Source organism: Herpailurus yagouaroundi, unplaced genomic scaffold, assembly GCF_014898765.1.
Source record: "Herpailurus yagouaroundi ecotype Mexico unplaced genomic scaffold, PumYag 213, whole genome shotgun sequence".
Taxonomy (NCBI): domain Eukaryota; kingdom Metazoa; phylum Chordata; class Mammalia; order Carnivora; family Felidae; genus Herpailurus; species Herpailurus yagouaroundi.
The window spans coordinates 10,326,350-10,354,279 of record NW_024412444.1 but is presented as its reverse complement, the minus strand read 5'-3'; the positions used below and the strand labels follow the sequence as shown (position 1 = coordinate 10,354,279).

The window sequence follows — 27,930 nt, the reverse complement described above, 5'->3', positions numbered from 1 at the left end:
AATAATCGTGAATTTCTTTCTTGTTTTGGCAGCACCCTTACATCTATCGGGTCACCTTTGCCACAGCTAATGAATCCTCAGCATTGCTTATTAGGATGTTTAATGAAAAAGGAACTTTGAAGGACCTGATCTACAAGGTACTTGTGCAAGTTCATGGTCATAAGGACTTTCTCAAGTCCCTTCAGAACCTTGTTGATACTTGAGCTTTAAGTTTCCAGAAGTTAGGCCCTGGGGGCTTTATTTTAATTTTGATTTTATTTGGAATCTATTTTGACTTTAGCAATAAAACTACCCAGTCTGGTTAAAGAGCATTCCTTTCCCCACATGGAAGAAGGTTGGACACACAATGCTTAGGTCCATTACATTGTAGGCTGCTTTCTTAGGTCAGTTTTGAAGTTTGTGTCTTTCACTTAAGAAAGCAATACTGCAGTATCTCAGGAAAGTTGGAAAATAGGACTTTGGGGTCTGCCAAGGTCAAGACCTGTTTGATATTCACTGGACTAGAGAAGGGATGGGACCCAAGTCAGCTTCTTTCTATCAACTGTACAGACCCTTGTATTTTAAAAAACCACCTCCTGTGAGCTGATCTCATCAGGCACCACCAGTTGCTCAGACTCCTCCCTGTTCCAGGAGGCTGTGTGCAGAATGTAAACCCTCTGCTGCTTTCTTATGTGCTCTTTGTTCTTTTCCAAAGGCAAAACCAAAAGACCCATTCCTAAAGAAGTACTGCAATCCTAAGAAGATCCAGGGCCTTGAACTCCAGCAAATAAAAACATATGGGCGGCAAATATTAGAGGTAAGAGGTATTTAATATTTGTTTAAGCTGCATTGGAATTTCATCCAGTTTACTGTATTCTTTTGGGAAAGTTCTTAGGCAACATCCAAAATAGTTTAAGTTGTCTGATCACTTATAAACTGATGGCATTGTCCCATTTTATCCCAAAAAGCAAATATTTCAGACCTAAGACAGCAGTTTAGATCTACAAAATTACCAAAGCTTAGCTATTGGAATTTAGTGTCTGATTTTTAAGAACTTTACTGTGCAGATACCAACTTTTGTGTTATGTTTGGTTGATCTTTATCTTTGTGCCAATATTGTTGGTTTTGTTTTGTCAATATGTAACCGTATGGCTCCCTTGCATAAGTGTAACTAGCATGAAAAGGCTTTCCCGTTTTCTTTCTACATCAGTGTTCTCCAGGCTCCTTGGATGGTGAGACCCTATCAGTGAAAATAATTTAAACATAACCCCACCCCACCCCCCGCCGATGTTACATATATTTAACTATTATATGCGTACCCTACTACTAATATATGTTGTACATTATAAGTTAGGAAAGAAGGAGATTAAAAACAAAACAAGAAGAAGGAGAAGTTAAAGTGGCACCTGAGTGGCTCAGTGGTCCGACTCTTGATTTTGGCTCAGGTCATGATCTCACAGTTTGTGGGTTTGAACCCTGTGTCAGGCTCCATGGTGACAGTACAGAGCCTGCTTGGGATTCTTTCTCTCTCCCTCTCTCTGCCCCAACCCTGCTGACATGCGTGCGTGCTCGGAAGGAAGGAAGGAAGGAAAGAAGGAAGGAAGGAAGGAAGGAAGGGAAAAGGGAGAAGTTGTATCATTTTCTTCCAGTCCTCAGTAGATTGCCCTGGGCACCCCCTTTGGCTAGCACTGCTCTAGTTCACAAGGTCTTTGTGGGGGTTTGTCTAGGGATCTGGATTACTGGATAAGCCACTGTTTATTAAATGGCAGGAAAAGTTTGCTTCTTTCTGTGGGAGCCGGTCATATGTTTCTGTTAATAAACAGCCCAGTATATTCTGAGAAGAGATTGGTCTAGAGATGTCTTCAGCTCAACCTCTTTTCCTGAATAACTTTGGCCGATGCCCTGACATGATAGCTTTACTCATCTGTGCAGGAGGATCAAGACTGTGGCCTGAAAAGAGCTGGCCCGTTGAGATCAGAAAGTGCTTAAAGTAGAGCTTTTTGGCACCAAAGGTGTTAACCCCAAGTACATGCAGACTGCTCCTCTGTTGTTTGTAAATGAGGGAGCTTATTGTTGTGTCTCATAGCTGGAAAGCATTCAGCATCATCCCCTTCTCCAAAGAAATGGATGGAAGTGGCATTTTTCTTTAGGAATCTCCTCAGTGACCTCTTTGGTTTTGTTTCACAATGTATTGACTTAAAATACAAATTTAACCTGTCTCATAGATGAATGAATTGGGGGAGAAAATGTAACCTATACATATTTTTTAATAGGTACTAAAGTTTCTACATGACAAGGGATTCCCTTATGGGCATCTGCATGCCTCCAATGTGATGCTAGATGGTGACACTTGCCGGCTGCTAGACCTTGAGAATTCTTTATTGGGCCTTCCTTCCTTCTACCGATCCTATTTCTCACAGTTCAGGAAAATCAATGTAAGTTGCTAAAAGTAACAAAACAGCAAGTTCATTTTTTGGTATAAATTGCCCCCATGCAGGACCCATGATCTGCCCATGTAAGAAATATGCACTAAGCAGTGAGAGGTACAGGCAGGGTAGGCCGTGCCTCTTAGCCCTCTTCCTCCTACAGAGCATCACTGTACCTCCAAAAGCCTTGTTAAAATGGTAGATGGGACACGGAGAGATGTAGAATCACTGACTGGAAAACAGTGGAGTAGGACCAAGATCTTGAGTCAAAGTAATGCCTTGTGAGCTTTTGCAAAAGGCTTTGGAGTTGTGTTTTCACTACCAGTTGTGGGTGGAGTTGCCCCTGGGCCATGTTTCTCAGTGGAAGTGTAGGAAAGGAGCATTGGAATTCACAAACCCAAACTGAAGGATGACCACGCTGCTGCTGTCTTGTCTTCCACAGACATTGGAAAGTGTGGACATCCACTGCTTTGGCCACTTACTATATGAAATGACTTATGGACGACCGCCAGACTCAGTGCCTGTAGACTCCTTCCCTCCTGCACCGTCTATGGCTGTGGGTTAGTATGGGGTTTGAAGGAGTCTTCTGGGCCCTGGTAGTCTGCAGAGTTACTCACCCCCTTTCCAGAGTCCAGGAAGGACCCAGAGGAAGTTGGCATGCTCCACAGTCAATCAAATCCAATTTAAAAGTCAACAAAGTCTGAGCAATTTATTTACATGCACTTCACTAAAAATTCAGATGGCTTGTCCATTTTTCAGGCTATCTGAAACCTCAGGAGATGTTTTGTAACTGTTTTTAGAATTTTGAAAGTAGGTTGTAAAAAGAAGTATGGCTGGACTGAGTCTGATAGAAAAGCAGAAACCAGGAGCAGGCAAATTGAAGGCAGCCTTTCAACTAGGGCAGGTGTTGGGAGCCAGACTGAGGCCGAAGTGGGACCTGCAGGGAACAAGAGAACCAGGGGCTGGGCCTCTTATAAATAAAAGCCTGGCAGGACGAGCGTGAGGAGGGGTAGGCAGGTAGACAGATGCCTGGAAAATTGGATCCAGGAGTTCTTCCAGCATTACTGAGGGGACCGAGGAGAGTCCGAGGCCAGGTGGGAGACACCTTTGGGAGAGGGATGTAGGAACTGATGCACACTCATCCAGGGACCCTTTCATGCCCTCCACAGCCAGCTCAGAACTCACTGCTAGAGCACTGAGTAGGGAGGGCAGGGTAGCTCCTGGACCCCCAAGTCTTCAAGATCTGCAAGCTAAGCCTCCACCAGGTGCTAGTTCTGTGTCAAATGAGGTGGTTCAAAAGAACAGGCCCTGAGACGACTTTGTGTTGAGTTTGAACAGCTGAAACTCAACAGTGACCTGTGAGTAGAAAAGTCTGGCTGCTTTTGTTTATATATCATCCAAGGTGTTGGATGATGAGGTATCAACAGTTGGCATTTTGTGTGCTGGTTTTGATTAAAGGCACACAAGCAGCAAAATGTCTTTCAAGTTCAGAACTTTCTGTGTGGTGTTTACTTCTCTTTTAAGAGAGCAAACACTTTTATGAATGATATCTTGAGTCCTTCCTCCAATTATCTTTGAGATATATTTAGCTTTCTGTCAGCATGTGGTTTCTGAACCATTTATTTTGAGTCATCGGTAACATCCATGGTGCCAACATCCCCCTCCCCCGTGTATGCCATCTGTCTGTGCGTGAAGAGTTTTGACACCATCCTGATCAGCCTGCAGACAGTTGTTGCGAAGTGGTGTCAAACTTTTCATCACCAAGTGGATTTGCCAGCATGTTCTGTGGAACTAAAATGTGTATCTGTTCATTTCAAGTGGCCGTGTTGGAGTCTACGCTGTCTTGTGAAGCCTGTAAAAATGGCATGCCTACCGTCTCCCGGCTCTTACAGATGCCGTAAGTCAATCATATGCCTTGGTTGTAATCTTCATAACTATGTCAAATGCCAGCCTACTAACCCAGGTGCTTGGTACCATAGTAAATACCCAATCGTGGTCCTTGCAGAGTTAGAGTGACCTGCTTGCTGTTGGTCACTTGCAGCATGATATCATGACCTTTCCTCGTGACCTCTCTGCTACCGCAGTCTGATGGCTCTGCTTTGATGTCCACACTCTCACACGTGTCTCTCCCTGTTGGTGTTAGCATTGTGTGTGTGTACCCATGGCATCCCCCACCTAGGAAATCCTGACAGAGGGCTTGCTCAAGCGCTGTCCTTTATGGCCCCGTTTCAGCACACCAGTTGGCCCTCAGCTGTGACTGGTTCACAAGTCATAGGCCTCAGTGGATCCAACTCTAAGAGGAGGGTAGCACGTTTCTTGCCTCCCATGCACTTGTTTGTTCCTTTGCTCCCTGAGTAACATTTATTAAACATCTGACATGTACCAGGCCTTGTGCTAGGGGCTTAGAGCTCAGAAGGCATTCTCCCTTAAACTGGATTATGAATAGTTAAGCAAGACAATTGAAATAGTACTTTGGGGCCTTGCCTCTCAGTATATTTTCTATCCCTTCTTAGAGAGGCAGCAGGTGGTTAAGTAGAATGTGTCTGAGGCTTAGACATAACCTCTAAGGGTTATGGGGGTGGACCTAGCTTCACCACTTCTACCTGGGTGACCTTTGGCAGGTTTCCTGTCTAGAAGCTGAGTTTCCTTATCTGTAAAATGAGGATGATAATAGGACCCACCTCAGAAGGTTATTGGGAGGATTTAATGAGATGATTCCTAATAAAGTGCCAGGTACTTAATAAGTGCTTTTGTTTTATTTTATTTTTAAAGGCGTTCTCTCTCTCTTTTTTTTTTAAGTTGATTTATTTATTTTGAGAGTGAAAGAGAGAGAACATGTGAGTAGGAGAGGGGCAGAGAAAGAGAGAGAGAATCCCAAGCAGGTTCAACCTTGTCAGCTCAGAGCCCGACTTGGGTCTTGAACCCACGAACTGTGAGGTCATGTCCTGAGCTGAAATCAAGAGTCAGACATTTAACTGACTGAGCCTCCCAGGCACCCCAATAAGTGCTTTTCAAATGTTCATTATGATTAATACTGGTTCAGCTTATCTTTTGTGAACATGACATGCCATGCAGTGTGCCCAGTGCTTTGTCTGTACCAGCTTGCTGTAGAACACATGTACTCAGGAAACAATAATGTGGGGAACAGGGCAGGACTTAGCTGGAAGTGCATACAGCCAGAACTCAGAGGAGGTTGTGGTAAGTTCAGGTTCCTCGTGTTTAGAGAGGGTCTGCTATAGCCCAGGTGCCGTCCTAGGCCCCAAGGAAGCTGGTGCTGAGGCAAGCAGCCCAAGCCCTTTGCCCTGAGAATGTGACATATTAAAGTTCTGCTGACACTGGCATGTCCCTCTCCCAAGCATCCTCCTTTAACAGCAATGTGAATACAGAAGAATAGATCCAGTTAGGGAAATAAAATAATTTTCACACAAACTGGTAGAGGAAAATGCATTTGTGGTTAGGGAACAGCCCGTATCCATGTTGATTTACTTGGGTTTGCATTTGCAGCCCCCCTTCCGCCCCCCAAAGCTCTTCCATTCTCCACCCCGTCTTTCAGTGCTAAAGTGAATCCAAATTGCTTTTTCCTCACTTAAGTCTTTCTACCAGGTGGCCTTCAGCCTTGCGAAGAATACTTGAATATATGAAGAGGCGTGAGCTATGTTCAGTTAAAACATGTTTTCTGGAAGTAAATGGACCTGTGGCCTGGACAGGAGAGTTATGTCTCCACCTCCAGAGCCACCCCAGGAGCACTGTGGGGAAAAGTTAACGGTGTCATTTCTACTTGTGACATACTTCCTGTTTTTTAGAAAAGGGGAGACTCCTCAAGGAAAGAATCACGTACAGCCATTTGGGCACTGTCCAAGCAGCCATTTAAATTCTCCCAACTGTTTTAGTCAAAGCAGTTCAGAATTCCTCATGCTGTTGTTTTTAGTAACACAATATTTTAAAAAGACTTATTTATTTTATTTTTAGGGAGAGAGTAAACGGGGGAAAGAAGGAAAGGGGGAGAGAGAAAGAGTTTTATCCTCCTCTGGTGTTTAAAAAAAGGTGGGGGCGGGGGTGGGAAATTGGTTCTTCTGTTTAGCAATATCTACTGTGTACATTATTTGCAATATAATAAATATAGTAATATAATGAAATAATAATATAAGGATTTGCAAAACTGATTTTTTTTAAAGCATTATTGCTTTGCTATATAGCAGGAGACGTCTTCTGTCCCACAGGTGGGGAAATAACCTTCAGTACAGGGCTGACCCAGTCTCTTCCTGGTATAGCCCCTCTAATATTAGGGAATAGGGGCAGTGGGGGTGGGGGAGGAGGTTCTGAGGTTTTTCCGAGGTCAGCCTGGGTGGCCTGTAAACTCCTTTGAGTTTGTTGATAAGCATGAACAAACTGGTAGATTGGGCCAGGGCTGAGAGATGTGGTGGGAATCTCATGGGCTAAAGATGTCTCATTCCATTTTGATCTGAGAGGACACCTGGCTTATGAAAACTTTTTTTTATTTCTTTTCTTTACAGGTTATTCAGTGATGTTTTACTAACCACTTCTGAAAAGCCACAGTTTAAGGTAAAGCAAATCGTATCATTTTTTTGGTTTGTGACATATATGAGTTGATTTTGAAACTTCGTGCTTTTAAAAAAATTATTGAGGTAGAACATGATGATTCGATATTTGTGTACATTATGAAATGATCACCAACCCTAGTTAACATCTATCGCTATATATAGTTTTCTTGTGGTGAGAACTTTTAAGATTTAGTCTCAGCAACTCTCAACTATACAATACATTAATAATAGTCACCATGCTATACATTATATCCCATGACTTACTCATTCTGGAACTGGAAATTTGTACCTTTTGGCCCCTTCACCCATTTCATCTGCCCCCTTCCCCCTCCCCAGCCCTGGCAAGTCTGTTCTTTGTCAGCAATCTGTCCTCTATGAGTTTGGGTTTTGTTTTGTTTTGTTTTGTTTTGTTTTTAGATTCCACATATAGGTGAGATCATATGGTATTTGTCTTTCTCTGACTTATTTCACTTAGCATAATACCACAAAGCTCCATTCATGTTGTTGTAGATAGAAGGATTTCTTTCTTCTTTTTTATGGTTGAGTAATATTCCATTGTATACACCCCCATTTTCTTTATCCATGCACCCATTGATGGACGCTTAGATTGTTTCCATATGTTGGCTATTGTAAATAATGCTGCAGTGAACATGGGAGTGTATATCTTTTCAATTTAGTGTTTTCATTTCCTTCAGATATATACCCAGGAGGGGAATTGCTGGATCATATGGTAGTTCTATTTTTAATTTTTTGACAAACCTCCATACTATTTTGCCTAGTGGCTGTACCAATTTACATTTCCACCAGTAATGTACAAGGTTTCTCTTTTCTGCACATCCTCATCAAAAGTTGTTATTTCTCAGGGCGCCTAGACGACTCAGTCAGTTGAGCGTCCGACTTTGGCTCAGGTCATGATCTTGTGGTTCACGAGTTTGAACCCTGCGTCAGTTCTGTGCTGACAGCGCAGAGCCTGGAGCCCGCTTCAGATTCTGTGTCTCCCTCTCTCTCTGCCTCTCCCCTGCTTGTACTCTGTCTCTCTCTCAAAAATAAATCAACATTAAAATTTTTTTAAAAGTTTTTTCTCATCTTTTTGATAATAGCCATTGTAACAGATGTGAAGTGATACCTCTTGTGGTTTTGATTTGCATTTGCAGGATGATTAGTGATGTTGAGCACCTTTTCATTACCTGTTGGCCATTTGTGTGTCAAGTTAGTGCTTTTTTAAAGTGAACAAAAGAAGGTACAATATTTTTTATTGGCATATAGTTAACATACCATATCCTCTTATTTTGCATACTCAAAGTGATTTGATATTTTTACTTTTTTTTTCCTTTTTTCTTTAAAGAGAGTGCGAGCAGGAGAGAGAGACAGAGGGAGAATGTTTTTTTTTTTAATGTTTATTATTTTGAGAGAGGGAGAGAGAGAGTGTGTACATGTGCACAAGCCAAGGGAGGACAGAGAGAGAGGGAGAGACAGAATCCTGAGCAAAATCCATGGTCAGCATGGTACCCAATGCAGAGCTTGATGTCACAACTGTGAGATCATGACCTGAGCCAAAAGAGTCAAGCTTAACTGACTGAGCCACCTAGGCGCCCGATATTTTTATACGTTATGAAATGATCCCCATGATAAGTCTAGTTGCCATCTTTTACCACACAAAGGTATTAAAATATTATTGACTGTATTCCCTATGCTGTATATTATATACCCATGACTTACTTATTTTACCTAAACTTACTTAGTTTAGGTACAGTATTTATAATAGTGAATATTTGAAAACAATCATAATGTTTTACAATTAGGGAATAGTTTAATAATTATGGTACATCTGTTTAATAAAATGTTTTTTATCTAATAAAAGTAAATTTTATTTATTTACTGTTTATTTATTTTTGAGAGAGAGTGTGAGCAGGGGAGGGGCAGAGAGAGAGGGAAACACAGTATCTGAAGCAGGCTCCAGGTTCTGGGCTGTCAGCACAGAACCCAGTGTGGGGGCCTGAACCCATGAGCTGTGAGATCATGACCTGAGCCAAAGCCAGTCGCTTAACTGACTGAGCCATCTAGGTGCCCCCAAAAGTCAAACTTATAAAGACATGTAGTAGCACGAAAAATGATTATTTGGGCTTAGGGGGAAAAAGCAGGATATAAAATACAATGTGTGAATACCTGTGTCAAAAAAAAAAAAAAAAAAGGAATACTTGTGTCTAGAGAAAGGCAGGAAGGAAATATCCTGGGAAGTAGCAGTGTTGTGTAGTATCATGGAGAGAAAAAGCTCAGGTTGATGCCTTACTGTGCTTTTTTCATACCAGCCATTAATCTGAGGCTGGTTTTCTCAGACATGACATTTGACATTTTGGGCCAGATGGTTGTTTGCTGTGGGGGGCTGTCCTGTGCATTGTCGGAGGTTAAGCAACATCGCTGGCCTGTACCCACTAGATGTGAGCAGTACTTCCACCCCACACATTGTGACAATAAAAAAGGTCTCCAAAAATTGTCCAGTGTCCCCTGGAGAGAGGAGGGGTCAAGACTACCCCCATTTGAGATCCAGTCATCTATGGGCCTAATCTTTGAGTTGATGTTTACTCAGTGTGTACAGTTGATGAGTAACACCTGTTTATTGTCCTTGGTCAACTGAGATGATCTATGTGAGCGCCTGGTTCAGGGCCTGGCTCTCCTCAGTGCTCATGGTTGAGTTTGCTTTGGGCAGTAGAATGAAGGCTGATTCTTTCTCTTCTCCATATTCTAAAAGAAAATGTAATACTATTATTAAATTCAATTTAGGAAAAACAATGGGATCAGGAGATTGTACAGGAGAGGAAGAAGCTTTCCTCTGTCCTGTTTTTTGCCAGTCCGAGGAGTTCCAACAAAAGCAGCTTATTTGGATCTGAAGTAGGAAAGAAAAACTCTTAAGTTCTTCTCTTCTTCACTGAAACTCCTCAGGAAATATATTCAGCCTTGTAAATAAACATGTTCTTCCAAGCCCTGAAAGTCCAGCCCAGGATTATTATTAGACCTTGTTCTTTCTCTGAATCAGAGCATCTGTGCAGCAATGACAACGTGATTTTAAAAACCAAGGTTAATTTCTTGTATGTGCACTTTTTTTCTGGAAAGATACACAAGAAACTGGTGACATCGGTTGCCTCCATAAAGGAGAACTAGGTGGCAGACTTCTTACTGTGTATGTACCCTTTCATATCTTTGAATTTTGAACGCTATTACCTACTCAAACGTTTTTTAAAAGAATAATAGAGACAAAAAAAGTTCAATGTGATCCAGGTGTCTTGTTTCCCAGGCCTGAGCTCCTTGTGGCTTGAGAAACTAATAAATTAAGAGATGACAGGCTCAGAAGCATACCAGGTACCAGGCTATAGTTAAGAGCATCTTCTGGCAGGAAAAAGCTTACTCTTGGGAAATTTAGAAAGTAAATCTTTCACAGAGAAAATTCCTCTGAAGTTACAAAATAGTAAAATATTATAATTACTTGAATTTGTGTGTGTGTGTGTGTGTGTGTGTTTGTTCCAATAAGCTGTATATGTTTTTTATTTTTTATTATAAGTGTACAGTTGAGTAGTGTTAACTGTATTTACATTTGTTGTGTAACATATCCCTGGAATGTTTTTATCTTGCTAACTGAAACCCAAGACCCATCAAACAACTCCCCGTTAACCCATCCCCAGCCCTTGGCAAATACAATTCTACTCTCAGCTTCTAGGACTTTGACTATTTCAGATACCTCATATGAAGCACACAGTATTTGTTCTTTTGTGACTGGCTTATTTCAGTCATGTCCTTTAGGTTCATCAATGTTGTAGCATGTGACAGGATTTCCTTCTTTTTAAAGGCTGAATACTATTCCACTGTGTGTCTTAACCACATTTTGTTTCGCCATTCCTCTGTTGGTGGACATTTAGGCATTTTTTACCTCTTGGCTATTGTGGATAATGCTGCAATGCACTTGGGTGTGCAAGTATCTCTTTTAAGATCCTGCTTTCAATTCTTTTGGATATGTATACCGAGAAGTGGCATTGCTGGATCGTATGGTAATTCCGTTTTTAGTTTTTTGGGAACCTCCATGCTGTCTTCCACAGCAGCTGCACCATTTTACATTCCTACCATCAGTGTGGTGGGACTCCGATTTTTCCACATCCTTGCCAACACTCGTCATTTTCTGTTGGTTTTGGTGGTGACCATCCTATGTGTATGAGGTGAGATCTCATCATGGTTTTCTTTTGCAGCCCTCTAATGATGAGAGGTGTTGATTAATCTTTTCGTATACTTGTTGGCCATTTGTAAACCTTTGGAGAAATGTCTCTTCAGGCCCTTGACCCATTTTTTTCCCCTTAGATTTTCTGATCTTTTTTTTTTTTTTTCAGCTTTATTCTAGTATAATCTATTTTTTTGTGACAAATCCATTTTTTAGTTGGGTTGCTTTTGTTGTTGTTGAGTTTTAAGAGTTCTTTATATATTTTGGCTGTTAATCCCTTATGAAATATAGGATTTCCAGTGATTTTCTCCCATTCCATAGGTTCCTTTTTACTCTGTTGATTGTTTCCTTTGATGTGCAGAAGTTTCTAAAAAGTTCCATCTGTCTGTCTCTGCTTTTCTTGCCTTTGCTCTTGGTGTCTCGTCCAAAATCACTGTCAAATCCAGTGTCATGAAGCTTTTGTTTTGTTCTAGGACTTTTATACTTTTAGGTCGTTAGTCCAATTTTGAGTTAATTTTTGCATATAGTATAAGGTAGGGGTCCAGGTTCATTCTTTTACATGTAGATATTCAATTTTCCCAGCAGCATTTATTGAAGACACTGTCTTTTCTCTACTATGCCCCTTCTGGCACCCTAGTCAAAGATCATTTGACTGTACACATGAGGGTTTATTTCTAGGCTATTCTGTCTCTTTGGTTTGTGTATCTGTCTTTAAGCCTGTATAACATTATTTTGATTTGTGTAGTTTTGTATTATATTTTGAAATGAAGAAATGTGGTGCCTCCAATTTTGGTCTTTTTTTTTTTTCAAGATGGTTTTGGCAATTTGGAGTCCCTTGAGTATTACTTGAATTACTTGAAACATGTTTATTTATGCATTTTATATATTGCTTAAAAATGGTAATGAGGTAAGCATGATGGGGATGCCAGAGGTGTTCAGGATAGTATTCAAGTGGGTATTTTGTAACTGATTTTATTCCAGATGCCCTCCTTCATGATAACCACTGCTCCTTTATCAAAACCAGGACTTGAGAACATCTCTGGCCATTTAACTCAGTGGATTATGTACTTTTTCTTCTTTCAGATTCCCACAAAGTTAAAAGAGGCATTGAGAATTGCCAAAGAATGTATAGAAAAAAGACTAATTGAAGAACAGAAGCAGGTAAATTGCTAGTAGTTCCTTATTGTTTTTTCATCTTTCAGTTTTCACATCCTATGCCAAAGTATTCACAGTGACTTACTTTTGACTGGCTGTTCATTCCATAAACATTTCTTGCATCCTCACTATGAACTGGACTCCATGCTCAATGCTGTGAGAGAGCCAGATGCTTCACAGTCCTTCCCTCAAGGTGATCAGCTTATGGGGAAAACAAACATGCCTATAAAGGGTGGTCAGCATTTCTGATTGAGGCAGGCAGTATGGTGGTGGGGCACATGTGGTCCTTACTCTAAAAGTGCTAGGAGCCACACTTGTCTTCTATAGAAGAGGGAAAGGCAGGAAGGAACGGGGAAAAATGGAAAAGGTCTTCATCTTCTGGCATACTCTTTTCCCAGACATCCAGACCCAAGCTTGGAGGCAGACAGGCTGAGCAAGGAAAGAATTTTCATCCAAATAATTTGATTTGGCAAAACTTGTTAGAGATTTTCATTAACATAGGATATACTTACTTTGTGGTGAATTGTGATCTCTTAAAGATTCACCAGCATCGAAGACTGACAAGAGCCCAGTCTCACCATGGATCTGAAGAAGAGAGGAAAAAGAGAAAGATTTTAGCTCGAAAGGTAAGCCTGATGTCTCTGAATTCTCTCTGTGAATTCTTGACTACATGTGAAGAAAGTTCTTAGGTTAATAGTGCATGTTTAGTTAAAGACAAGATTTTGTGCTATATCTCCTTGAAAGCTAAAACTAGTTCCAGATGACTGGTTTGCAGCTTTTAAAAAAGAGCCATATAATATCAGCAGAGAAATGGACCATATAGTTTCCTGGCTTGCTGGGCTGATTACAGCCTAATGTAATTGAGGAGAATGACTGGCTTGAGAAAGTACACTCAGCTTTCTTGGTTTTGTTCCCCCTTTGTTTGTGGCTTGTGGCTTCTTAACTGTATTAAGTTATGAGGTCAGATATGACCTTGTATGTAGCTAGTTTAACTTTGTGCCTGGAAAATATTTGTATTCTAACTCTCAGCTTCAGTGTGTGTATGCTTTACTTTTCCCCATCTCTCTTTTATTTTTAAAGAAGTCAAAACGGTCTGCTGTTGAAAACAGTGAAGAGTATTCAGCAAAATATAGCAACTCCAATAATTCAGGTAACTGGTTAAAGATTATCGTGGGGCCCTAGGACCCAAAGGTCAGGACTTGGAGTCGTTTTTGGTTTCTGGTGGCCAGAGACTGGGCAGTGTAGGGAACAGAAGAACCTTGCCCCTAGTGAAGGATTGTGACAACATGCAAAGGCTCACAGGACTCAAGTGCTGGAAGAATCCTCTGAGGTTATGGGGTAACACAGCCTCCTCATTGATAGTGAGACTTGATCAACCAAAGATGAGCATTAGCCATGGTTGAAAAACCAATCCAACTTACAATACAAGGCCTCCTGTTTGTCAGTAGAACCTGCATGAACAGAAACAACCCTGAATCCTGCCCTGTACTTCAGTCTCCACATGGTGGGAGGATGTGCCCTCATATGTGGGTTAAGGAATGGACTCAACGGTGTGTGGGGATGGCAAGAAGCATCCTTCCAGAAGGACTGTGGTGGTACAGAGAGGACTATCCTGGACTGGCAGTCCTAGCTGTCACTCCTGGTGACCCCTTGCCCAGCCCTGCTGGCGTTGGGCCTTAAAGTCTCCATCTTTGGAAATCAGAGCCAGATTAAATGATCCCTTGGAGACTGCCAGTTCTTCCACCTTATGCACTTTTTGAATCTTTTTTTTTTCCCCCTTCCACCTTATGCATGTATCCGAGGTAGAGTTCCACATAGAGAAGGAAAGGCTTCATCTAACCCGAAGCAGCTTTGGCTTAGCCTGGAGGGACAAAGAAAAGGGGAGGTTTTGTTAGGTTCAGGAATAGCTGCATATACTTTCAGGCTGGAGAAGGGCCAAGCAGAGAGAGAGAGAGGAGAAGCTGAAGTTGTATGAGAGAATGGTAGGGGGCTGGAAGGCCAAGAGGTTAGCCGCAGGACCCCAACTGTCAGTCTCACCAGGGAGGAAGCCCATCCATCTCTTCTGGGATGTAGGAGCCAGGAGGGCTGGGTGAAGAGGCAGAGACATTTAAAAATAGAAGGAAGAGAGGACATCGAGGGTGTTCCCAACTCATGCCTTCTCAGGTCTCTGCACAGTCAGTGAGGAGATGGCTGTCAGGGAGCACAGGACCTGAAGGCCGGACCGGACCAGCCGAAGCCAGAGATCACAGGCAGTGTGGGAGGGGCTGGAAGTTGGGAGAGTTGGGCTGGAAGTCACCCACTCCAGGAAGAGGGGAGAATGTGCTGATACCACTGCCTGTAGCGTTCAGCCGCCACAGAAGGGAAGAGAGGCGGGAAGCCCCAGTGAGGATGAAGGCCTGCTTCTCAGATACAGCAGCTGCTGTGGCTGGCGGGTAATTCCAGAGCTGGAGGTCTCTTTTCTCCATGGTTGATGCAACGGACATGGGCCAGTCTTTGTCATCATTAGGCTGAAACTCATGTCTCCAACCAGCATGTCTGACAGACATTCTGTCCGGCAACTAATTTTTTCCAAGCAGAGAAAGCCTGGCTCAGGGTCCTCCACCTTCCCAAGGCCCAGCCTGCCTGCAAGGTTCTGGGCCGGATGCAGCCAGATGAGATTCCAAGGACTCCAAGACCCCACCGCACCCTCAAGGTGTTCAGGAAAGCCAAGTAGCAGTTGGCAGAAATGTAAACATTATCTCCAGACCCCACCGGAATCACAGATTCGGTCTTTTCCCCTTTAAAATCTATGTTAGCACAACAAAGCAGTGGGAAGACAGGAAGGGTTGGGTTTTGCCTCCTTTTTCAGTAAAACGCCTCTCATATTTAAACAGGGTGGTGAGAGCATATTGTGAATAGTGAAAAGCCACTCGGCTTGAGGGAGGTGCGGTTTAATTCAGACATTTTTCCTCATGCCCAGCGTCCATGCCATGTCCAACCTGTCCTGTGGGCAGTGGGTGAGGTGATGGTTGGAGGCTTCTCAGGGACATGATCACAGCCACCCCTGGAGCCTCGGTTAACCCTTCCATAGGACCTCTGTGTCAGGGGGCAGCCTTCATGTTGCCACAGAAGGGCTTATGTAGGAGCCTCTATCTGCTTATTGGGCCACTTCTATGTCAGGCCAGGAGGATATTCTCTGGAGACTTCTGAGCAATGGGGAGATGCTGAGAACTTGAGAATATGGGGAATATGCATATTGTTTTAATGTAAATAATGGTATTTGCTGGATTTCAGCTAAGAAGAGGCCTGGGAGACCCACACACTGAATAGGCTGACCCTACCTAATTGATAAAATGGAACTTCTACAGAGAGCATTGCTAGGTGGATGCTGTGGGGAACTCTCACTTCCTTTGGAGAGGCCTCCACTGGACTGCTCTGTCCCTCTCTGTCTCTCTCTGTCCCCTGTATTGCTTGTGGCCATTGTCATTTGGCGTTCATTATCCAGGGACAGAAGCTGGGTCAGGAAAAGATACTACAGCCAACTGCACAAGTCGTTGACAGCTCAAAGTTGTTTTCAACCAGGCAGAGTGTGGGGAGCAGTGGGTGGCAAGGAGCCTTCAGTGGCCTGGGGAGGAAGCATGCCCTACACAGCAGTGATAGCCTGTGGTCACTGAGTCCAGCCTCTGAATTCCCTGTCCCCCCTCATCTTTTACCATAAGGCCCACCCACTAAGCCACGTGCAGATTCTCAGGCAATGGTGGGTCCCAGCTCAGGCCAGATTCCAGGTGTCTGTCTTTGTCCCCATGAGGGTTTCTCTGTGTTTTCTCTTAGCAGGATCTGGGGCCAGCTCACCTCTCACATCCCCGTCATCACCGACTCCACCCTCTACAGCAGGTGAGTGATGGAGGCAAAGTAACCCTCTGCCATCCTCTGACCCAGCAGGAGGAGGAATGGGGCCCTTTCTCTTCCTGCCTGGGCCCAAGCGTGTCAGGGGTCAGACAGTACCTGCCTCCTCCAGAGAAAGCAGTGGGACTGCAAAGTGGAAGAGCTGAGGGTCTAGATTTCCAAATTCAGACTTCACAGGGAGTGGAATAGTTGATTTCAGAGGCAGTAGCCACCCTCTGCTTCCAGCCAGCTCTCTTGCTGAAAAGCCTCACGCAGGGCTCCTCAGATCAGAGCTCGCCTCGGTACATGCTGAGCTGAACAAAACAGTTGCTCTGCTGCCCAGGCGCCTTGTTCTGCCAGAGCTGTCTCTTCAGGGAGCCCAGCCACAATGTCTGTGTGGTCACAGAGCAGAACTGGTGAGATGCCCAGGTGTGGGAGTGACCTAACCACCGAACTTCTGATTTCCCGATAACTGTTGGTGCTCTGTTCTGCTCTGTAACACGTTTAGTCCTGGGAATATTTTTGTGGCCTTTGTTTTGCCTTTGTGAATTAAATCAGATTACGATGATTTTTGTTTGAAAATGTAGAAAGAATTTATCTTGGGGAATATTTATAAAAATAATCTCCAATTTCGTGGAATAGTCTCATGATGCTCTTTCCCTCTTTCCTATTTGAACTAATATCTCTTCCCTGACCATTTTGCTAGCCTCATAAAAACACATTGGGAAACCAGTCATAATTCTTTTCACTTCTTAAAGGAACCAGATGTTTTCGATGTCAGAGGAGCTGGTTCTGCCTTTCAGAGCTTGTCAGCTGTGCATGGAAGAGTTGCTGCAGCTGTCTGTAAGGGAGGGTCATTGCCTGGGCTTGATTTATGAGCTGACAGTTCCATGTTCATCAAGGATTAAGGCAGCACCCAGGAGCTATCAAGAGCATTACCCATCTGCTCTCAAATACTTCTAATTGACCTTCTTAGGAAAATGACAAGCAAGCATAAAGGGAATAGTTTACAAACTTCTGCTATAAGAGTGTACAAACTTCTTACTCAGCTTACTTCTGGCTGGTGGGTCTCTCCTCTTGCTGACCGAGGATGGTTACTGGTGGTTTGCTGGGGAATGCTCTGGGCCAGGACCCGTTTTGAGGAGCCAAGTACCTGGCTCGTGGGAATGATCATTCTTTTCCCTGGCTGACTTTGTCAGCAGATTTTACAAGAAAGCCCCCAAATATTGATCAAGGGAGAATCTCGTCTTTTCCGTCTTGTGTAGGGGTGAGTTGTATAGGCTGGTCAGAAATTTCTGGAGCTCCACTGCCCAGATCATGTTGAACCATTTTCTGGAAGAAAGGATATTAATTTCATACCCCTTAGACATTTGAAGGAAATTGGAGAGAATGAATAGTGAGAACCCATAAGCCCTTTAACATATAAGGTGTCTCTTTAATCATATTGAACATCTACTGTATGCATTAGGTATAGTCCTGGGAAGTTAACTGCCAGTTCTCATTTTTAAATGCCTCAGGGAATTCTCCATCTATATGGATTTTTTTTTTCATGAATCCTCTGATTTACCTGTGTTTTGAATGAGAGCTATCTCATACTGTAGCAGGTTTGCATGAGATGAGGGAATTTTCAGAAGGAGAGAAGAAAAGGGAAATTTTTGGTAATGAGACTCAATGTTGGAAAAACTTTGAGGTGAGTGGGAGTGGTAGGGGGCGTTACTGTGAATTTTGATCATACCTATTCTGAAAGGGAGTTGTGAGGATCGAGAGGGAAAAATATGTGAGGCCCCAAGCACAAAGCCTGGCACAAGTGATAAGTTCCCAGCAAATACTGGCTCCTTCTTTCCTTTATCTCCTTTAACGTTTTGTTGATGAAATTAGCAACTCAGCCCTAGAGACTGTACTCTGACCTCTGCTGGGCACTTATTGTAATGCATCTCTTAAAAATGAGAACTAGCCTTTGCCTGTCAACCCAGCATTTCTGGCCTTGAACAATGAATTTATTCATTATTTATGATGCATTTAGTGAGAGGCTGAAATGTGCTGGGCACTGTGGTTGGCCGTGGCTTACAGGGACGAATAGACAGGGACCTAGCTCATGTGGAGTCGCATTTCTAGAGCCTCTCAAGAGCTCCAAAATGATAGACATAATTAAGCAAATGCTTTCCTTGAGGTCCAACCATGGTAATTTTCTTTTTTTTTTTTCTCCCAATATTTACCCTCCTCCAATAGAGAATCTCCCCCCGAAAATCTAGTCCTCCAGCAAGCAGCGTCCCAAGCTTCTGTGCTGTGTGAGGCATGAGGGAGCCACAAACACGTAGTAGCTTCATGCAGCTGTGCCCATGGCTGATGCTCCGTAAATCCTTGTTGCTGGATTTGCTTGGGCTTTCTCTGCCTTCAGGGCCTCTGCTGGGACAGAGCAGACTCCCAGCCTAGGGTGGCATCTTCTGGCTGGTCAGCCCCCTGCTTAGACTGGCCCCTCCTTCCAGGACAGGAGGCCAGGCTTCTCCAGTGGGCTCATCTTTCTCATTGCCTCTCTGCACTGTCTATCTTGTTGCTGGAATCACATTTGCTCTAATCTATATGGCTTTACTTCTAGGCTAAGGTAATGGTTAAAAAAAAAATGGCATGCTTACCTGGGAACCAAGTCAAGGATAGGTCTTCTAGCTTTATGATCAAATGCAATTTTCTCAAGAAAGGAAGGAAAAATCTTCACTTTCAAGGGCTACTATTAAAAAAAGTATTCTTGCTCAAGGTAGCATCTCAAAAACACAATCTGGGAGCCCCTTGGGAAGGAACTACACCTCAGGCCGGGGAACCTAAACTCAAGGGCGAACACTTGCTAGTTCTGGGACCTTGAACCAGACTGTTGGCCTCCCTGCGCTTCAGGTATTCCCATGTGTCAGTGAGGATAATGACAGTGCCTGCCTATGGGAGTTATTACAAAGTTCCAGAGCATTTCCTGGGTGTGGGGTTAGAACAGCACTGGGTATATAGTAATCCCTCGGTACACTGTTCCTTACTGGGACGCCTTGGATGAGTCATTTTCCATGTCTAGGTATTGTTTAATTCATCTGTCAAAGGCAAAAAATGTGGGAATTAAGAGGAGACCATCTCACGGTCCCTTCTAATCAAGCATAGTGTAAATCTACTGGGGGCCCTGTGTGCTTAACAATAGGTCAGCATAGGCAAGTTCAGTTTGACCGCATTGCCTTCCTTCCTGAAAGTATCAGTTTTAAGCACATACATGACAGCTTAGGGTATTCTTAAGCCCTGTTACTTTTAGTATGGAGCAGAAGTTACAGATGTTTCTAAGCGAAGGAGTGTCACCCTCATGAGCTCTTTCCAACAATTGCGTAAGTATGGGGCCTCTCCCATTTCTTACTGCACCTGCCTGCCATGGAGCCTCTTGAGGGATAAATATGTCCCTGAGTTTGGTGGTGATTCCATTGGGAGGGGTGGGATTCTCTAAAACTCTTGTGTTGGATCCTTATATTTTCGGTGAGAACATTCCTTTCTTTTCTGCTAAAGGTTATGCTCCCTACCTCTGGACAGTCACTCTTTCAAGAGCTTTAAAATTCTTTATCCTGACTTTTTTCATGGTAAATATCACCAACTCGTGTTTACACTCTGTATTCATAGAAATGAGTGGTTTAGAAGATCCAAATCTCCATACACACCGGGTTTGGGAAAGCTAAGTAAAGCAGGAGACTCTACATTATTGTTGTTTTTAATAATTGTATCTAACATATTGTAGGCACTTATTTTGTGCTAGGCACTGTTCTAAGTGATTTACAGTCGTTGTTTTAATCCTTATGAATACCTCCCTATCCAATGAGAGTAGTTTCTACTATAGCTCCATTTTAAAGACACCGAAGCAGAGGCTCTAGTGAGGTGACAGACTTTGACCAAGGTCACACAAGCGGGGGGTGCTAGAGCCAGGATCCAAACTTGCTTCTGTCTTTGCTCTTTTACCCCTACCAATTTTCATCAGGTGCCTGTTCCCTTGGGTGCACTGCAGGGTGCTGTTAAATATTGACCAGTGGCAGGAAATGAACCCTGAAGGTGGAGTTGGAAAACCCTGGCTGTGGGTCTGCCACTTCCCAGCTGTGACCTTGGACAAGTAATTTCCATTCTTTGAAGCTGTCTTTTAAAGGAATTCCTAATCTGTATTAGGTAACGTGCAAAAACAAAGCTTTGTAAGCAGTAAAGTACTACCAAGCATAAGCTATAAATGCCCTGCAAGAGAATTCTAGCCCTTCATGCTTGCAGCTTATAATTTAAAGTAATAATTTTGAGGAGAGAGCTGGCAATTTATAGAAAACTCGGTGTGTAAGAAAGAGTGGAGAGAGAGAAGTTTCATATCTGGAGATCTGGAGGAGGGAAAACAGAGCCTTATGGGCACAAAGTGACCAGAAGCTTAAATAATAGGAAGGATGGTTAAGAATAAATGAGGCACACACACAAAAAATGTATTTATTGAGAATGTTGGAGTTTCCAGAATTTGTCTAGCCAGGTTAAAGTCTGAAACCCAATCTAGGCTCAGAATCCATGTCTCTGGCCATAAGAATTGCCCCCTTTTCTTTTCTTTCTTTTCTTTTTTTTTTAATTTTTTTTTTCAACATTTATTTATTTTTTGGGACAGAGAGAGACAGAGCATGAACAGGGGAGGGGCAGAGAGAGAGGGAGACACAGAATCGGAAACAGGCTCCAGGCTCTGAGCCATGAGCCCAGAGCCCGACGCGGGGCTCGAACTCACAGACCGCGAGATTGTGACCTGGTTGAAGTCGGACGCTTAACCGACTGCGCCACCCAGGCGCCCCTTTTTTTAATTTTTTAAATGTTTATTTATTTTTGAGACAGAGGGAGACAGAGCGCAAGTGGGGGAGGGGCAGAGAGAGAGAGGGAGACACAGAATCTGAAACAGGCTCCAGGCTCCGAGCTGTCGGCACAGAGCCTGATGCAGGGCTCAAACCCACAAGCCGTGAGATGATGACCAGAGCCGAAGTCGGATGCTTAACTGACTGAGCCACCCAGGCGCCCCACGAATTGCCCCTTTTTCTAAAGACCTACACATACACAAAGCAGTTCCCATCTTTGGGATGAACAGCTCTGCCTGCAGCGTTTCTCTGAAGAGTGTGTTGGCTCTGCTCTCCCGCCCTCTTAGTCTCCCTCCCCCACTTCCCAGCCCAAGCGTGTAAGCTCCTCCCTTGAGCCGTGGGCTGGTTCGGGTGGAAGTGGCACAGGACAGTATCCCCGGCGTCCTCCCAGAGCTGTCCCACGTGTGTGGTCAGTCTGCTCAGCCCCTCATGGGCCTCATTTCTCAGCCCCTCCACAGACAAAGGGATTTTCCTCTGGACAGTAGGGCACATTGGTTCATCAGGAACTCTGGGATTCCCTGTCAGGGAAGGCATTATCCTTCACATTTCGCCAGGAATCCAGTCAGTCAAAAGGAAGACAAGAACGTTTGCCTTGCTTTTTTTCTTTTAATGGTTTCATGGCCTAAAGTAAGCAAATGCCACTCACTGACCAGTTCAGCCTGTAGAGCCCAGCTGCCTTTGGGGAGGGGCCTCTCATCCCTGGCCTGGAGCTCGCCCTAGACCTGCCCTGTGCTCCTGCTCTTCCCAACTTTAAAAAGACAGGTCTCCATTTTAGACTATGGAAGGCTTGATTGGAAGAAAGTGGTAGACTTCTTGGTAGACTGTCCTTATTTAGCAATAGAACTAACTGCATTTCCAGTACCCATTCCACTTTTCAGGCAGGGTAGAACCTTCACAGGTCTTCTGAAGTGAGTGTTGTAAACAAAAACAGCACCTAAGTGGCTCAGAAAAACAGAATAAAGAGGAAAATGACTCCCTGGTTGCTCTATTAGCACGTTTGCCATGTTCTAAAAAAGTCACAATCATGCTTACGAACCAGTGCGTTTTGCAGTTAAATATAGCCTAGTTTGGCATTGAGAATAATAAGCATGTGATTCAAACTAATATTTTACTGTCTCTTACTATTTGATTAAATGACACTAAAAGCTGAATAATGACTTGTGTCCCCCTCTCTCTCCCTCTCTCTCTCTGTTTCTGTCTCTGTCTCTGTCTTTGCTGTTTTCAGTAGAGCATGCACCATTTTGAACGTGAATTTTCGGTAAAGTAAGCTATACTGATTTCTCTAACTTTAAAGATGCTCTGTTTCTGGATATGAAATGGGACCCAATGTATCTAGATCACTGAAGTGATGAACAAATGGGAAAGCAGATTTGAGATGATTTCCTTCTCTGAACACTTAAATGAAATGCAGCATCTTTAAAAAGCACCCAAGTGACTTCATTATTCATTTCATTTTCACCCTGACCTTCAAAATCTTCATTTCCCCTCTGATGGTAGTTTTAAAACACAGCCCTAAAACCTAAAAATAAACTGCATGGCGTTTTGGCATATTTTAATTTCACAAAGCAGGGTCCCAAAGTCTTTGTGCAGCAAAAATATCGGTTCCTTATCACTCTGATGAAGGGAAAGAGTGTTAGCTGGTTGAGTTCTTGGTTACAGGAAGACAACTCACTGGCTTTTATAACTGGCAGTAGGGAAAAGTTCTTTTTTAAGCATCCCTAATAATTCTTGAGTTGAGACACGAGTGCATCCTCCTCATCTATCTGAGGCAGAAGAAAAAGGCAGTTGCCAAGAGCTGGGGGCTGCCTGCTTCCAGGGGGTCACTGCTGTCTGTTCTCTCTCGAGGGTAGCCAGCAGCTGTGGTGTTGGTCTGGTGGCCACGTGGCCTCCCCACTTCTATTCGTGGATCACAAAGGAATTCAGACCTACCAAGACCTGTAGACTGCCCACTGCTAAAACTGACCCCAAAGAAAGGGGATCCCCAGATATCCTTCCCACGAGGCTGGTGAGGATGTTTCTGGCAAGACATTTCTTTTCTGGGTCTAACATATGCTCTTCCTGCAACGGTCCATGGCCTGTTCCAGGGCGTCTGCTGGATTGCCGGGTTCCCATTAGTTTGGTGGATAGGATTCTGGGGAGGATAGAGTAGTTGATTTTTGGTCTTTTTGCCCAAGAGTAGGTAAGGTGGGAGAGAACTGGATATAATTATAGATCAGCTGTTTTGGAGCATTCCTCATTCTGGGTTTTTGCAGGCCAGTATTTTTCAAAGCTTGGTGAATTCAGTTAGCAACCAATCCAACATGGAATCTGCCTGGTCTTGTCTATGGCCTGGGGACAAGGGCTATCAGATAACCCGTGGTGGGGAGAGCTTGTTCACATCTGAGGAGTCAGTGGCATTCAGGCATTAGGCAGTTGTTTCCAGGTTTGCCACAGGCCAAATAGCCAACTCTGAATTTGGCCCTTATTAATACTGCTAATTGTTAGCATGTATTATAGCTTAAGCCCCAACAAACCTTTAAAGGAAGCTTGTGAACTATAGAGAAGGCAAAAAGAAAAAGCCAAAAACCATGGTAGGGCTTACAGTCAGAGACTGAGTCCCTGGTCTGTGTTCCTGCTTCCTCCAGCGTTGGCCTTCTGACTCCCAGACCTCCTCCCCACTTCCAGAGTGTTCTGATCTGGCAAGTTGAGGTCTGGCGTTGCCCTGATAGTACACGTCAAGATTTGCCCTGGTTGTTGCAGGCCCAGTGAGGAAAAGTGGGCCTCGTGGGACATTAGGCCCTTTGGGATTGGTCCGGCCCTCCATGACCCTGCTCTTTACCATTGGATGAGTAGGTCATTTGCTTTACAAGCATGGGTTACTCTGTGGCACTTGGGACTATGTATTTATTTATGCTGCCTACATATTCTGAGAGATTCATTTAAAGTCCTAACAATCTCAGCCTTTACTTGGAAAATGTAGATCCATGTACTGAACATCACCTGCAACTCCCAAACTCTGGGATAGTGAATTTGCACTTTTAATTTTGAGTGCCTGGTGATGAAGCCAAAGTCAAGGGTTGGCTCCTTGTGAAGACCAGGCAGATTTGTTCTGTGCCAAGAGGCAACCCATATCCAAGTCCAGCTGCTGAGGCCTGCCTCTAGCCTCCCAGAATCCTGGGCTAGAGGGGTAACTGGTCTCTGGATGGCCAGCTCTATGCCTTTATCAGAAAGAACTCAAGTGCTGTTGCAGCCCAGAGCCTGCCTTCTTTCTTGAAACCTGCAGTGACTCTTCTCCAGGGTCAAAGCACAAAGCTGGCAGGCAGAAACCCTGGAGCTCCTTGACATCAGGCCCTGAATGTCAAGTCCAGATTCTGCCGCCCTTTGCCGATCATTGGGTAGTGCTGGGGGTTACTGTTGCCCGCTGACTCCTCCAGGCTCTCTCGGTGCTGCAGTTGAGTTCCAAGAGCCTTCAGAGACCATTTCCTCTCCTCCTGGTATTTCATCGGCCACTATCCAAAAACCCCCTTCAGAGGAATGCTTCTGTCACACACCGTCGCTGCTCTTCTCACCTCAGCAATCATTTGTGCGTTTAAAGTCCTTTTTATCTTTGTAGCCCGGTAACATAAAGCTGGGAACATTTGTCCACAATCCACCCTGGCAGAGCACATAATAGAACTTCATTCGTTAGTTGTTACTGTATGGAACCAAGGAGAATTACATTTTGTTCATTTGTCTGTATTTAATATTTATTTGTATTGCTGTACTTCCATTATTTGAGAATTCTAAGATTGCAGAGCATGAATGTGTGTATCTGTGTGATTCTTTTAATTTCAGCTGCCTTAGGTTTGGGCAAAAGATGTAAGGAAGGTAAGTGGTTTTCTATGAAATACAAGACTTTAACTGTTATGTGTCACATTTGGTAAAAAGGATGCTCTTACCCAAGTATTTTATTGGTGATCCTGAAACACTCACCCATATAAATTCAAGTGGCAATTGGTATATTTATTTACCATCACAGCTCAGTAGCAGCTTAGGGGGGAAAACTACCTACCAGAATGTCTGGCTGGTGTAGCCCTAGGAGGGGCTGAGGGTAAGGCCAGAAAAAGATAGTGGAGTTACCGAGAGCTGCAAGGGTCACAGGAAATGGGCAACCAACTCTGTGGCACAAGCAAGTGCTTTAAGGAAGGTCTTTGGCTGTACTCCGTTTTTATTTTGTCCTAGGAGAATAATTCATTCATTGATTCAGAACTATAAAATTAAACTGCCAAATGTTCACATGCTTGGAAGCTAAGGGGAAGTTTCAGATACGCTTCCAGTTTCCTTCTCCTTGCCCACTAGGGTAGAGTCTTTCCTGCTGCTTCAGCAAAGATGTAGGGTTAGTGCAGCTCCATCCTGGCCCTGGGTTAGGCCACAGTGGAAGGAAGGGCGCTGAGGAAGATGCCTCCCTGAGAATACCATTGCCAGGGAGAGAGCCTGCTGCCCCCTGCTTCACTGTTAACGGTTACTTGCATTTTATATTTCTTTAATGCAGCCTAATAGGAAATGACTATTGGAGACAGATGGCCCTGGGGAGCCCATAACTCAGCCCCTCCTTGCCGAGAATCCAGTTTGTCATTTTACATTAAATCACATCCTTCAAATATTGTGTGTGCTGGCGCAGCTAAAGAAATGTTCATCCTTTATTAGTCACTGTTACTCAGGTAGCCCAACTCTGTGCATACAAATGTCTATCTTTACTTGCTAGCTCATGGTGCTGCCCAGGACCTGGCTAAAGTAGCTAATGGAGCTTTTCTCTTGGGACAATTGCTAGAATTTGGAAATGGAGTTAGAGCCTCATCTACCCAGAGAAAATGTCACTCTGCAGAGTTTCGTGTAATCTGTGATATTTGTTCAGTTTTTTCCCACATGACTATTACTGGGAGAAATGGCAACCTTTAATTACTTCCCCTTTGATGCTTGTAGCTTCCTTGTTCGGTATTTGAAAAAAAACATACAGCACTGGGTAATCTTGGTCCCTCTGAGGGAGAAACATTTGCAGTCTCCTCAAAGCTCGTTGCACCCAGGACCGAGCAGGAGCCTGTGTGCAGGGTGTTTGGAGATGATACTGACTGCGCGTTCTTTCCTCCGTAGGGATGTCCGCATTACCTCCACCGCCTCCGCCTCCGCCACCAGCAGCTCCCTTGCTTCCTGCGAGCACAGAGGCGCCTACACAGCTTCCGCCCCAGGCTGTGAATGGTGTGAGCCGAGGGGCCTTACTCAGCTCCATCCAGAATTTCCAAAAGGGAACTTTGAGGAAAGCCGAAACCTGTGATCACAGTGCTCCTAAGATCGGCTGAAGATTCGTGTTTACACTTGGAGGGAAAAGTTCTTTGTTTTTTCCTCCCACCTCCAGCCCCTACAGCACTCTTTTTCCGGATGAACAATTGCTGAGCCAGTAAAGCCACATACTGTTTTGCAGATGCTCATCTAAGAGGCTTCTCAAGAGGGAAATATCCAAGTAGAATAAAGTCAGGCTGGCGTTTCTGCCTTAAGAAATAATTCGCTCCTTTATTACCATTTTAAAGGAGTCTTGTTCATCCTCTAATGGGCATCTTTTGGGGGCAGCAGCATATTGGAGTCAACATTTGCACCAACTTAAGGAAATGGACAGAAAAACAATGACAATATTCACTCCCAGCAGTGAATGACCTTTGTGTTGCGATCCCTCCCATCCCATCAGACACTCCCAGAAATGTTCCCCTCATAGTTCATTTCTCTATATAAAGCATTTTCTGGTTATTTCTTAGATTAATTCCCATTCTTGCTACTTTATTTCCTCTTAGACATTAACACCGTAGTCCACAGCATAGTTACGTCATGGAGTCAGAGAAGCAACTGAGTTCATTTTCCACTCAAATAGACGGGGCCAAGTCAAGTCCATAACATTCTCTAGGTTTTAACAGGAATACTGCTGTGGTTACAGAACTCAGGGCTGCTAAGGCAACCACTCTAGACTCACGGTTCCTTTGAGTTTGAGTGTATTGAGACAGATGTTAACATCAGGAAAAGCTCTTGCCAATTAGAGGACCTTCTTAATCCTCAGCAATAAAGTTAAGTTTGTGGTTTGGGGGGGGGGGGGTTACTATTACAACAAAAGTAAATTTGGCATCCATAGAAATCAGTTCTGATTTTTGAAAGATTTGTCCAAATATATCATTTTTTTAACGTTACTCATTTATTAGATCCTTTATCCTACAATTTGCTTAAACCCTTAAATAAATTGCACTTTAAAGGATTATAAGTAATCCATTTAAAAATTCAAATACACACATCAGTGTTGGTTACTATGCAGAGAGAATGTCATTGTGTATAGTTTCATTTAATCTGTGACAAATGTTCAGCTGTATTTTTTATTAAAATAAACTATGTCAAGAAAATGTGTTGTCTATAGCTTGGCTAGATATTGTAAGTGGGAATTTTTTGTGGGAGCTTTTAGAAACATAGATCCACACAGTATTTCTAGTTTCCTTCCCACCTATCCTATGTCTGTTTCTTTTGTGTGCTATTTTCCCTCTTAATTACTAAAAGCTAACAATCCTGTCTTGCTATCTAAATTAGACACCACTTCTATGTTTCTAGAACTAACTTAAACCTGTCTTTTCTGTCTCAACTTCTAAAGAGGACAGCAGATGGCAAATGTCTGGTTTTTGGCCATGGGAAGAATACCTGACAGGAATTTTGGTTTAATTTTGATGGGAACCCTAATAGAATTGGACATTTGAAGGGTCTGTGGACAAGTTCCTGTTGCAAGTGTGATAGCAGTTTAGGTGATTAGAATCGCTAATTTTTTACCAGAATTTTAAGACTCTTCCCATCCCACATTTATTACTTGAAGAATATAAAAA

At 43.5% G+C, this 27,930-nt stretch overlaps 1 protein-coding gene and 1 long non-coding RNA gene across 18 annotated transcripts in view; one reads left to right on the top strand and one right to left on the bottom strand.

Moving 5' to 3' along the window:
- PXK (PX domain containing serine/threonine kinase like) overlaps window positions 1-27,462 on the top strand; it is a 74,937-nt gene extending 47,475 nt beyond the window's left edge. For 2 of the 17 annotated variants that reach the window (XM_040454625.1, XM_040454641.1), the window contains 11 exons: window positions 33-137; window positions 695-796; window positions 2,253-2,414; window positions 2,848-2,965; window positions 4,224-4,302; window positions 6,920-6,968; window positions 12,255-12,332; window positions 12,866-12,952; window positions 13,407-13,476; window positions 16,137-16,199; window positions 26,177-27,462. In XM_040454625.1, coding sequence (XP_040310559.1) covers window positions 33-137; window positions 695-796; window positions 2,253-2,414; window positions 2,848-2,965; window positions 4,224-4,302; window positions 6,920-6,968; window positions 12,255-12,332; window positions 12,866-12,952; window positions 13,407-13,476; window positions 16,137-16,199; window positions 26,177-26,382 — 1,119 coding nt within the window. In that variant the 3' untranslated portion in view covers window positions 26,383-27,462. Of the gene's footprint in view, window positions 1-32; window positions 138-694; window positions 797-2,252; window positions 2,415-2,847; window positions 2,966-4,223; window positions 4,303-6,919; window positions 6,969-12,254; window positions 12,333-12,865; window positions 12,953-13,406; window positions 13,477-16,136; window positions 16,200-22,292; window positions 22,331-24,880; window positions 24,918-26,176 lie in introns of all 17 variants that reach the window. The other 15 variants (XM_040454636.1, XM_040454634.1, XM_040454630.1 and 12 more) reach the window with 15 other exon arrangements.
- Window positions 22,982-24,329, bottom strand: LOC121016798 (uncharacterized). The gene is made up of 3 exons (XR_005784469.1): window positions 24,239-24,329; window positions 23,115-23,125; window positions 22,982-22,992 (listed from the first exon to the last, which is right to left on the bottom strand). It is a non-coding gene; the product is annotated as an uncharacterized LOC121016798 (long non-coding RNA).
- Window positions 27,463-27,930: the final 468 nt, after the last annotated feature.